The sequence below is a fragment of the Protopterus annectens genome, chromosome 17.part0 (assembly GCF_019279795.1).
Source record: "Protopterus annectens isolate FY-2018-M chromosome 17.part0, PAN1.0, whole genome shotgun sequence".
Lineage (NCBI taxonomy): Eukaryota > Metazoa > Chordata > Ceratodontiformes > Protopteridae > Protopterus > Protopterus annectens.
This window is the reverse complement of record NC_056751.1, coordinates 249,027,872-249,041,658: the sequence shown is the minus strand read 5'-3', so window position 1 is coordinate 249,041,658 and position 13,787 is coordinate 249,027,872. Positions and strand designations below refer to the sequence as shown.

At 37.9% G+C, this 13,787-nt stretch overlaps 1 protein-coding gene across 1 annotated transcript in view; it reads right to left on the bottom strand.

The window, feature by feature from the left end:
* Positions 1-13,787, bottom strand: part of ANO3 (anoctamin 3) — a 3,574,693-nt gene that overhangs the window by 297,341 nt on the left and 3,263,565 nt on the right. Inside the window, exons 18-19 of the mRNA XM_044059352.1 lie at positions 9,619-9,655; positions 8,774-8,885 (exon numbers count right to left, since the gene is read on the bottom strand). Of these exons, the coding sequence (XP_043915287.1) occupies positions 8,774-8,885; positions 9,619-9,655 (149 nt within the window). The remainder of the gene's footprint in view (positions 1-8,773; positions 8,886-9,618; positions 9,656-13,787) is intronic.

Sequence of the window (13,787 nt, the reverse complement as noted above, 5' to 3'; positions counted from 1 at the left end):
AGGTTTAGACTTCTAGCATTGAGTAGCATTACCCTCAAATTTTGAATGCTTGTACCTGCATAATATTATACATTAACTGTTATTTGTTTATTAATGATGAATGAGAACCAGTAAACTTTGTCTGTGTTGATATGATAAAGCACACCATGAATATGATTTAATTATATGCACAAGTTGAAACTTTAATTACTATATTCATTTTGTTATTTCTTGGAAGTATTTTTTTATCATACCTCTCAACCTCTTAGACTAAGAAATCTGGACAAAGCCATAAATATTGGGGCGACAAAGGCCCAAAAATAGGGACATTTTTTAAATATGTCTCTTATAAACTTAGAAAGCTAAGAGAGTAATGTTTTGGATTAGCATGAATTTTCTAAAGGGTATAACTCAGGTGTCTGGCATTATTTTTTTTAGTTTGGTCCTCAGTGATTTGCCAGAAAACCATATCTTTTATGAAAAACAGACCAAAAATATGAGGTAAAAATCTGGACAGTTGAAAGGTATGTATGATAACATTGTACTTCTATAATGTTATCATATTTTTGTATTTGTGTACACATTCCTGTTTAAGAGTTGTAAACAAAAGTAATGTTATTAAGAAGATGTGACACTTTTAAAATGGATAATTATGTCAGAAAAACTGTAATCTTATGACACTGAGACAGGATATTCTAATACCATTATGGTTGAAAAGACATATGTTTAAAACATTTGGAAGTGGCTAAAAAAACTGAAGATGACACCGACTACCTGAGTGCTTAAAATGTAAATTTAGAGAAATGTGTAACCCCCAAACAAATATTACAATGGAACGGCACTTATTTTACACAAGAGATCAAAACAAAAACCTGGTGAAACTTTTGCAGCACATATATCTGATTTGAGAAATAAGGCTAAGACGTTCAGATTTGGGGATTTGAGAGATAAGCTGATAAAGGACAGGCTTGCATGTGGTATTAATAATGACACAGAGAGAAAGATTTTGTTTCAAGACAGTGATTTGATGTTAAATAAGGCCACTGAGATTTGTCAGATACACAAGATTACAGAAAGGCACAACAGTATGCTTACAAATGAGAAAGCAAGCCTTCCAGTACCTTCCACAGCTTATGTAGATAGTATGCAGCACAGCACAAGATTAAAAGATACAGAACCAAGGGTGTGGCAACTTCAATAAAACCCAGAGCTAGTTCAGTAAGGCCTAAGGTCCACACAGCAAAGCACAGGGGTGACTCGGCAAACCTCATAGTCAACTGTCATAATTGTGGTTGTAATCATGAACCCAGACAAGAAAAGTGCTTAGCTTTTAGTCAGCAGTGCCATTCTTGCAACAATGGAATCATTTGAAAAGGTTTTGTATTTCAAGTAAGACACATTCTTTTATTAAAAGAGGGAATTCCAAGAAGCAAGTTGATCAGTTAGAAAGCTGTGATCCTACTTTTTATGTTGATGGTGTACCAGTGCTGGGTGAAACAGGCAATGCACTAGATTTGTGGGCAAAGAACAAAATCTTTTGTACTGTTTAGATTAACGGAAGTCCCATACAGCTCAAACTAGATACTGGCTCAAAGTGCAATGTGATATCAGCAGAAACATTTTCTAGAGTAAAAGGTACAGAACAACTTGAATTGACAAAGTGTGCAAAGCTTGTTGCTTATAGGTTCATAGGTTCATACTAGGCTATCTGCCATAGGGCATTTATAAGCCTAGCCAGAGTGTGTGTGGCTTTCACCACCCCTTAGGATGAGAATACTACACCCATTTAGGGTTTAGTTTACTGTGCCTCTGTCTAGTAGTGACACAGAGATGACCCCCGGGGTAAACCTACGATCTCCCATCCACTCGTCAAGATTTCTCTTGAAGAGAGTTAGTGAGGGGCTCTGCCTAACATGGACTGGGATTCTGTTCCAGAGTGTAGGGAGCCTCTGGGTGATGAATCTGTCCCTCCAGCACGTCCTATTTATTTCTGTGTTGAGGTTTAAATCTCTTTATGGTGGTGAAGAGATTCAAACCGAAGGCTCAGTAGTGCTTTCATGTTACTCTGCTGGGAACAGCTATGACTTGCCATTTTATGTAGTCAAGAGACACATGCAGTCATTATTAGGCCTCAGAGACACTTTGAAAACTGTAAACCTGAATGACAACAGCTCAAAATTTGCCCAAACTATTTTTTCCGAGTATGCTGATATTTTTGCAGACAGACTAGGAAAACTTCCATTTGGGTACTCAATGAAGTTAAACCCAGAGGTCAGCCCAGTTATCAGATTAGCACAGAAAGTTCCAGTAGCTATGCAGAACAGAGTCAAAGCTGAGTTAGACAAAATGGTGCAGCTTAGAGTAATTTGTCCAGTAGAAGAGCTCATAAGAAAAGCTCAGATGATATTAGAATTTGTATCGATCCAAGAGATGTGAACAAAGCATTAAAAAAGTCTTGTTATCCAATGTGCACAGTCAAAGAGGTTGCTGCCGTCAAGCCAAATGCCACAGTTTTTTTCTGTCTTAGATGAAAAAAGTTCATTTTGGCAAGTTTTGCTTGACCAAAAATCTTTATTGTTAACCACATTCGGTACACCATTTGGAAGATACAGATTTCAAAGAATGCTATTTGGAATTAATTCTGCTAGTGAAGTCTTTCAGCATATGATGGAGCACATTTTTTTGGGTTATCCGTGTGCTACTAAAGTAGATGGTATTCTAGTAGGAGGTAATGTTGAAGTTGAACGTGACAGAAACCTCAAGAAAGTTCTGGAAAGAGCACACAAAGTGAATCTTAAGCTGAATCCTAAGAAGTGCAAATTTAGGCTACGAGAAGTTACTTATGTTGGTCACTTGTTTACCAGTTCAGGCTTATGACCAGATCCTTCCAAGCAAGCAGCAATTTTCGAGATGCCAGCTCCAGACAATGTTGAAACTCCAATGATTTCTTGGCATGGCCAACTATCTAGGCAAGTTCATTCCAGACTTAAGCCAACTTTCAGCACTGCTAAGAGAGATGACAAACAAATATGTAATTTGGTATTGGTCAGAAGAGCAACAAAGAGTATTTGATGTCTTGAAACAGAAAATTGCCATTCCACCAACTCTTAGCTACTATGATGTTCACAAACCAGTTACTCTTTCCTGTGATGCTTCTAAGTTTGGTCTAGATACAGTCATTCTTCAAAAGGGTAGACCAGTAGCCTATGCATCGAGAACTCTTACCCGAACCAAGATGCAATATGCCCAGACTGAGAAAGCACTTTTGACAATTGTATATGCATGTTCAAAGTTTCATGATCATATTTATGGTTAACCTATCCAGATAGAAACTAATTACCAGCCTTTAGTCACTATTTTGAGAAAGCCTATGCATACAGCCCCTGCCAGATTGCAACACATCATGCTCAAATTGCAGAAGTACAATTTCAATCTTGTTTACACAAAAGGCAGGCTTCTTTATCTTGCTGATACTTTATTCAGATCTCCCAGAAAAAACTCAGAACAGCATAACAATGAGCAACTTGATTTTGAGGTCATGGAAGTGAGAATTTTTTTCTTCCACATGTCTTGATGAGCTCAGAACTCACACAGCTTCAGATTCAGTTCTCCAGAGGCTAAACTTCTTTATCAGTCGAGGATGGCCTTCAAAGCAAACTTGTTTCCCTAATAGAAGTGCAGCAGTATTTTCCATACAGAGATGAGACTGTCAGACAATGGTATCATCATGAATGGTTCTAAAGTGATTGTTCCAAAATCCTTGCAACCAGAGTACATTCAGATTTTGCATTGTGGCCACCCAGAAACTGATTCCACCCAAAGAAGTGCGAGATGACTAGTATTTTGGCCTTCTATGCCAAGAGATATTGAGAAAGTACTTTGATTTTGTTCAGAATGTAATAGTACAAAGCCACATCAACGAAAAGAACCACTTCAGTTAAGCCAGATTCCTGAACTAGCTTAGTCGCAGTAGCCACAGATATCTTTGAGTGGAATGGTCAACATTACTTGGTGTTAGAAGACGGTTATTCAAATTGGTTCAAGACTGACCTACTTCCCAGCCTAACTACCAGTACTGTCATTACTAAGTTCAAGAGACATTTTTCTGTCCATGGTAGTCCACATAGTTATTTCTGACAATGGTGCACAGTTTACAAGTCAGCAGTTCAAGAAATTTGCAGAACCGTGAGACTTTGTTCATATTATGAGTAGTCTTGAATACCCTCAGTCAAACGGCTTGGCTGACTGTGCAGTTCAAAGTGCAAAACAGCTGTTAGAGAAATCCAAATGTGGCAATGCTGATGTTTTTCTAAACTTGCTAAATCTCAGAAACATTCTTCGTGATAATCATCTTGGTTCACCTATCCAGAGACTTATGTTGAGACAAACCAGAACCACATTACCATTCAGCAGTAATTTATTGGTTCCATGTGTTAAAAACAACAAAGCAGTAAGGCCCGACTGTTGAAAACATGTTTGTCCCAGAGGTCTTACTATGATAAAACCACTCAGTTCACTGAAAAAAGGGGAGATAGTGAGGATGCAGACGTCAGAAGGTTTTGATCACATCGGATTTGTGAAAAGTTTGTGTCAAGAGCCAAGAGCATACACTGTGGAATCACAAGGAATGGAATTCAGACAATATTGGAAGCAATTTGTTACCAGTGTCTGAACCAGTGTTACAGCATATTGCCTGTGACAAAGACTCTAGTTCTCAGAGTGACTTGTCCAATGTTCCTGTTCCAGAGGACATTCCGTCAGCAATCCTTGTTACTGAGAAAGTCCCTGAGAGTGGAGAAGCAGAACATTCCCCAGTGACCATCCCTGTTGCTAAACCCAGTCCTAACTATTACATTATGAGATCAGATTGCATCTCAAAACCTAGTTCTGGACACACAGCAACCTGGACATGACTGTTGATTTTCTTTAGTATTGTCTGTATAACTGCATGCCTATTGAAATGTCATTGTTTATATGAGACAGATCAGTAAAGAGGGAGGATGTAGATCAGTGTGTATGTGATATACCTTTAAGAAGCTTTCCAGTGAGTCAGCACATGCATACAAGTACTGAGCACGTGCAAGCAACAGTGCCATTTTGAATGAGCATCAGAGTGAGAGCATGCAAGTATGTAGTCAGTTAGTCAGTTTAAGTTCAATGCTCCTGCCATCCATCCCGATATGTTTGTATGCAATAAACTACTTAAATGAACACCCATGCCTCATCGTCTTCTTAATGGACATAAATTGAGCACTGAATGAATGCAGACGTTCTTGCAACAGACATAAGTCAGTTTTTGTATATGGTAGAACACAAAAGTAATATAATGGATAAGTAGAACAGTGAAAGCAGAAATGCTAGTAACAGACATAAGTTAGTTTTTGTGTTTGGTAGAAGAAAACAGAAGAAACAGATTTAACATAATGGTTAAGTAGAATCTCCTATTATTCAAAAGTAAGGAAATGGGCAGACCAGGTGAATATATTTTTTTGTCTGCTGTTTGAATCAATTTCTGTTTTTTTTCTGAGGCAAATAATGTACCATTAGTTGTAGCAAGGTTAATCCAACAGTGAAGTTTAGCCTTCCAAAACAGTTTAACTGCATGGAATAATGCCATAAGGTTTTTATGACTCTCTGCTGTAAGTGTATGTATCATATTCCACAACATCAACAATCACAAGGTATAAAAGCCAGGCTTAACTCTTCCACTATAATTGCAAGTACTATATGCCATAGCACTAGCTGACAAAGGATACAGATATTCTAGAACAGTAGATACTACAACAATAACAAAATCAAGGTATACAACACCGTGGCTTTTGCTGTGATAGTGTGTGTGTGCATGGGGGGGCTGGAGTGGGGTGAGGTAAGATTGGTTAGGGAGAGTCTGCCTAATTTGTCACATTTGGGAGTGTATTTACATGCTCCCTGTGCAGATATTCTCAACTCAAGGCTTAACAATCACATTGGAGTTAATGACATTAATGCAGAAAGGCAGCAAAAAAAGATGAATGACTTTCTGCCTATGGTGAACAGCTGAAAATCTTTAATGTTTGATCTTATCTGATGACATAAGGTACCCAGGTTTGACCCAAGAACTCCCATTAAGCCTGTTGGCCATCAAGCCCTACCATGACCATTCCCTTTTTGCTCCATCATAGAGGTGTGACCATCATCTAGGCAGCTATCAGCATTTTCCATATTCTGTCCTGACAGATGGCGTGCAAACACTCATATGTGAGGGCCTGTTATTCAGTGAAATCATCTGTACAGACATTATTTTAAGGAGCTGAGCACACATCCCTAACCCATATGCTTCATGCTATCTGCAATAGAAAGCAGCTCTACAGTGAGGTAGATTACCTCCTACACCACAGGATGGGCCACTCACTCCCACCCTCCCCTTTTGACTACTTCAGAACACTGGTCTCTAGTCATTTCTGTGTTGTCTAGGTTACAGTCTCAGATTTATCCATCATTCTCAGGGAGATGACAACTCTAAGTAATTAAACTGAGTGGATATTTAAAAAACAAATACAGCTTCTACAAGCATGCAGGCCAATTGCCCTTAAAAAAGCAGTATAAAGAAAGCAGATGCTAGGGGGTTACATTCTGGAAGCTGCCATACAGTTTTAAAAATCCTGGGTACAACTAGGCTTCAAAGTTCTGATAACATTCAGATTTGACTATAGTACTGTCAAGGAAAAATACACAAGATTTTTTATAGTACGAGGTTAAAAAAACATATGTAATACCCATGTTGGATAAGTGCCAAAAAGAAACATACACAAATTCTCATGTTTTATTGCAAGTACATATGAATATGTTAATATATTTCTATGTATGATGACTATAGACTCTGGTTAGTTTCATGTTGGTTTAACCTTTAGGCCTTGAGAGTTGGCAGAAAGTAACATGCAAGGGACATAACATAAATGTCAATAAATTAAATATATCAGCAAACAAATAAGTCGAATAATAGATAGTTCTTAGCCAGCTTTGTGGCATAGAGTGATAAAGTCTGGGATAAAGCCCTGATTACATTGTAGACAATCCGAGGTGAATAGTGGCTTAAATACCTGTAGCAGCTGGCTGCGGAGGATAGTTGAGAGCAATGGTCACTACCAGCTCACCCATCCTAGGGAAGGGAGGTGGCTGTGACTGACAAGTATGACACCTAGTGGGAGCACTAGGTGTTACCCAGCAGGGATTGAATCTGCTATGCCTGCATTGTCACAGTGCATATAGCACTGGAAGCTAGGGAGGAACTGTGTGTGTGTGTGTGTGTGTGTGTGTGTGCGCTCACATGTGTCTGTTTAAGCAAGTTTACTCTTGGGAGACAAAAATGGTGGGGTTCAGAGGAGGTGCTGAGGGACAGAGTTGTCTCCCAAGTAGTGGAGAGAGAAGTAAGCCACCCAGGACTAGCAAGCTGGTCTGTCCCCCATCACCTGACTTTTATCAAGGAATGACAAGCAGATGGGGATTTCCAGGCAGGAACAATGGTGCAGCGGTAGTGTTGTTGCCTCACAGCAAGAGGTTCTCCCATTCGATTCTCAGCTAGTGTGCAGGGAGTGCCTTCTGTGTGAAGTCTGCATGTCTTCCCCGCGGGTCGAGTGGCGTTCCGTTCTGAAAAACATGCGTGAATGGGAATGCCTTTGTTGAAGGTTGGGCATTGAGCTGGCAACTTGGCACCATGAAAATCTACTGCCAACCATTAGCAGACCAGAGTTCTGCTGTGGTGACCCCTAACCAGGAAAAGCCGAAAGACAACAGCAACAACAAATGAGCTGTAGGGCTGTTGCCTAGCTTGGAAATGCCCAGCTCCCATATCTTTAGAATGAACATGCCAACTGCAAAAAAGCAAAACATAACAAAATAAATAGGCATTTATTTTTTCAGCTATGTTTAGAACTGGATACTCTGACACATTACTCCTCTAATATCTTCATTTTAGGTAAAATTGCGTAGGGTAGGAAACAGAAGTTATCATAATGAATAGGCAGCATTACACTGAAGAAATAATATGGAAGGGGGTACATGTATAAGAATAGATATGCATTTTTCCCTTTTTCATGTGGGGGAGAGGAGAAGAGGGCAAATAAAATGTAATATTGTCCAACCAGATGAGTGCCTTATGATAGGCAGTCCATGCTGACTGCTAAGAACTCACATGGTAGTCATATATCTGAAAAATGAAGATTAATAGGCACTCTAATATGCAGACATTCCAAATAGATGACAAAGACTTTATCTAATATAAACTCAAGAAAACAGCACATTAAAATGACACAGTTAACATTATGGTAGATAAACGATTTTTTTCAGGTTGAGTAAATAACAATGAAAATAAACAAAAAATGAATCTTCCTAAGTAAGTCAGCTATGCCGGTTTTAAAAGTAAGTTAACACTTTCATAAAATGACTATGTAAAAGTGCTACAACTTCTGAGTCAGACTGAGTAAAACCATATTCATTCCATAAATGCCTGGTTACAAGTGTTTAATAAAAATGCTATTCATATATCATAGCACCTCTGAAAGGAAATGGAGAAACTGAGAGAGACAATGACTTGGAGTTCACTATAGAATTACAGTGAAATTATCACAGTAGAATATTTCTCTAGTTTCTTACATTTCTTTCAATAGCTTTTGTTAACTGATTTTATGTTAAATAAAATAAACTACAAGATATAAAAGTGTAAGAGAAGTCAAGCAGCTTCAAACATGATGGTTTCAAAAAAACTCTCCTGTTTTTATCCTGGTCTGTATTGTGACAATCTGTAAACGTGACCTACCTGCCAAGAAAGAAAGCGATATAAAATATTGAACTGTTCAAATTAACAAACTGAAAAAGGAACATTTTCAGTGCAAAACTGTTTTCCCATTCTGATTCAGTCCTGGGGTGCTCTAAAATGAAAGAAACAAAATAATGAAAAATATATGAATAAGGTGTTTTCAATAAGACATTATTTCCTGATATGACTCGAGTTCAGTACTCAATGGCTAAAGTAAGTCAGCACCAATGGTATAGAAGTTACTCAATATATGTAACTGGTGTTTATATAATATAGCAATTCAGCACTTGAGGAGATGGGTGGGATAATAGGAATAAGCAGCTAGTGACTACTCTAGTGAGTGAAGTTGTACAGTAAAACATGTCATTCTGGTGGTCAGTTATCACAGGCACACAATGTCTGTTTGAAGAGACTGTGCTGTGTGAAGAGAGCACTGACAGTTTAGTGGTGCTAACGGGACCCACAGCTTGCATGCAATGTGCATTCAACAAGCAGAAACAGTTAGGGAGGAGAAAGAAAAAGGAGGGAAGTAGTTGCCATTTATGGATGGCAGCCACGTGATACTTGACATTAATTTCCCATTACCCTATGAAAAAATGACGTCACCAGACAACTTAAAGAAGAATGTTCCCAGTGAAGGCACAGGGAGGGGGGGTTGCTTAAAATACTGGAAATAAATATATGCCAGAGTCAATATCATATAAAATATAAAAATCAACATTTACATTTAAAAAATATAGATGGTCATTTAAACCATACTAAGTCTATATGGAAATACAGGATGCAGGTGAGCCTTAGAAATTATATTTTGCTAATGTTGAAATATGTCAAATAGCTTCACTTACCTAAGTTTGTTAGAAGATATGCAACCTTTTCATAGACCTTTAAATAAAAATTGAAATCCAAAATAAATTTAGAATATTTTATCACTGTGCTACATGTTTAAAAATGCTTTTCTACATTCTTAGTTGTTTTCGTCTATATTTAGATTCAGCAAAACAATTATCAGTCTCTGAAAAGAAAATGCAAATTTTACTTTTTAACTGCACATTTTAAATTAATTTCTTCTCTAAACCCAGTCTGAATCTACTTTCAGACATAATGATTATGTTTCTTGAAGTATAAACAGAAGCCATATGAATCTGCACTATCACAGAAATTTCAGAATATGAGGAAAATCTGATTGCAAAATGAACGTCTATGAAAATGAATAAATAATTTTGCAACCTCTCAGGAGAAAATTTCTGTACAAAAGCCAAAGCTAAAAATAAGGGGGGGGGGGCAGATGCTCCTGTCACAGACAGATTTTAAATATTATTCTCATAAACTAAAAAAGTTGCTAGGGTAATGGGTTTTGCTTCAGCCTGCATTTTCTGAAAGATACATTGTCTGAAATTCAGATGTCTGTCATTATTTGCAGACTTCAGACATTAATGGTTTGCCAGAAAATCACAAATTTTATCAGGAACACATCAAAAATATATGGCAAAAATCTGGACATTCTGTGAAAATTTGGACAGATGACAGATATGTATGCTTGTGAAAAAAAAAAATACTTTGAAAGCAATTTGCCACAGTGTGGCACTGTTCAGTAATAAGTCAGATGACTGTTAGTGACAGTGTTTCATAGAAAGTGTAGAATAATCCACTCCATGTATCTAAAACACAAACAGGTTAAGCTTGCTGCATAAAACTGTAAGATATGGTTTCTAAAAGTATTATCAAATCATGGCATATAATGAAATAATCCATCCATGATGCTCCAACTCCTCTCTATTCTGAAAATGCATAGACTAAAATTTGTTTTAAAAAGCAACCTCCTTTCACCATTCCACCCTCAAAGCAGGTATGCCTGCTCTTTTAAATTTCCACCCTGGTCCTCTGTATTGTGGCTGGCCAACCTAGAGTCTAGAAACAACTATCACCGATTGTCCTTCAGTTGCAATGTGTCTACTAGTGCCTCCCAAGTCAAATAAATAGATCTCACTCTACCATCTTCTGCATGCTAGGCTCAAATTCAGTGAAAAACAAATTCAAAAGTTTAATGGCAAAATTCACAGAAAGTGTTCATATTGTTACAGGTGTGTGTGTGTGTGTGTGTGTGTGTGTGTGTGTGTGTGTGTGTGTGTGTGCATACTTTTGTTAAATGGGAATAACTCTCCAAAGAATGACACATTTTTTGTTGACTGGCTTTTTCTGTAAGTTCGTTTGGTTATATTCTTTTTCAAGTTCACAATCTCTTGCAAGAACTGAACTGAACTGGTGTTGCACTGCAGTGTTTTAATTTTTTTTTTTTTACTTTTTCTCACTTTTGTGCAACTGTAGATTGGTATATGTAAGTTGTGGGTATGGGGTGCAAGGGGCTTGGTGCTACAAAAAACATTATTTTATGTTACTGCATGTTTTCAGATTATGTTTCTTGTTTTGCAAAACTCAAAAAAAGTATGACTCTTCCTTGGGTGAGTTGATGGAATATAGGTAAACCAGGATAAATGCATCTCAAAGATACAGTTCCATGTTCTGGATACACAACAAAAACAGGTACAATTCCATGTGTGGAAGTAAACAAGAACTGTCTTTGAACTATGTTTGTTGCAACCATGACATAAACGTCAATACATTGTTTCATTACCTTAAATATAAGAAGGCTTAGTAATTAGATTGCTCATAGCAGGTAGAACTAAATGTTTTATTTTACATGGGATACAACAAAGTTAATCACTATAGCTCATATTGAATAATATATATTATGCCAAATAATATAGGCCTATAGCCATTCTGTCTCCCTTGGCTAAAATAATGGAAAAATGTATCCAGAAGCAATGTCTTGCCTATCTGAATCAAAACACTCTCCTAACCCCCTCCCAGCATGGATTTATACCTTGTCATAGTACAGCCTCAGCTCTTCTCTCCGCCCATACAATAAATCAAAACCGTAATGACAACAAGCTCTCCTCAGCCCTCTTCCTTGACCTATCCAAGACATTTGATATGGTAAATCACCAGCTACTCTTAAACACATTAAAATCACTCTCCATACATCACCTAGCAATTACCAGGTTTCATTCTTACCTAAGTGACAGACAACAAGCTGTACTATGGAAGAATAACCTATCGTCCCTTTTACCAGTCACCCTTGGAGTCCCACAGGGATCTATATTAGGTCCCCTCCTATTCTCCATATTCATTAATGACCTGTACAAAGTTATCCCTGATGCAACTTGTATTCAGTATGCAGATGACTCAACCCTAATCTGCTCTGCCACCTCCCCCACAGATTTACAATCCTTGTCCCAAATCACTTTCAACAAAGTAGAGAACTGGCTCACTGGTTGCCAACTACTATTGTTGTTGCTTGTTCTTCTCTCGGCTTTTCCCGGTTAGGGGTCGCCACAGCAGAACTCCGGTCCGCTAATGATTGGCAGTAGATTTTCATGATGCTGAGGTGCCAGCTCAATGCCCAGCCTACAACAAAGGCACACCCATTCACGCATGTCTTCTGAATGCCACTCGACCACGGGGAGGACATGCAGACTCCACACAGAAGGCGCTCCAGCCAAGAATCGAACTGGAAAACCTCTTGCTGTGAGGTGACAATGCTACCGCTGCACCACAGCAGCTGTGTGGTCACCAACTACTATTAAACCCAAATAAAACCAAACTATTACTCTTCTCCCCCACTTGCAAGGTCTCCTCACCACCTCTCACCATAATAACTAACAGTGGTACCATAATTTCCCCAGAACCTAGTACTAAACTACTGGGAGTGATCATTGACAACAACCTCAATTTTGATGCTCACATAGACAAAACTATTAAAACAGTTAATAAAACATTAGGTTCTTTATACAGGATTAAATCACTCCTAACCCCATCTGCTAGAACTGTTATTGCCCGTACACATCTGTTATCAACCCTTCTTTATGCCTCACCCATCTTCCCAAATCAAACCTCAATAAATTAACTAGGTGCTACAATAACATTGCCAGATTTGCCACAGGATCAGCTTATAGAACCCATCCCTGCCTTAACCCTCAATCGTTAGACTAGCTTGAACTACCCTATCAACTGCAATATAACCAATTAATAGTTGTTCACAAAATCCTCTACCACCCAGACAGTACACCCATACTGAAAAATATTATTACCACCTACAGTAACCTAAAATCCCTTTGCTCTTCCAAAAAAATTTTAGTGCAAACTGTTAAAATCAATAATTCAGCTGGTGAATCACTATTCTCCAACTCTGCTTGTAAACACTGGAACCTACTTCCTGCTGAATTCACCACTGACTCCTCCTTATCCCAATTCAAAAAATCCCTTAGGAAATACATAATAATGCAGTGGCTTTGTCCCTGTACAAACCCTGACTAACCCCCACTCAAACATAATTAATAAATGAGAACCTCATTAAAGGAATAAAACTCTGACTCTCTAACTGTTTAAAATTCTGTCTATCACCCACCTACTGGAAAGATTTAAAGTTAACACTACACCAAGTATGATAACCACCTTTAATATATGCGTTTTCCTTTTTCAGATGAAATCTTTAACTATTTCTTTCTCAGCTACTTGCTTCCAACCTTTGCTGTGTGTATGTGAGAAAAACTTGTACCTGTGTGTACATATCGTTAAACAAATCTCTGTTTTGTGATAACTCACTGAAATAATTTCACTGTATTTACACTTGTTTTTGTACATTTGGAGCTTTTCTCCTCAGGCCTCCACTGAAAATGGACCTGTATCCAGTCGGCCTTTCACGATTAACAAATGTAAAATAAAATAAAAATAAATAAATAAATAATATGTGATTAATCCAGTTAGCTAAACACATTTCTACAAGTAGCACAGCATAGTGTGCTGCAATGGACATCCAATCAGCAACAAACTAAATACAAAATATAAAACAGTATACTAATGCAGGAACAGAATACCTAAAAAACAATAATAAATTGTCACAGTCTATTAGATCTTAACTTTAGCACTGGCTTAATGCTGCCAGGTACATCATCGG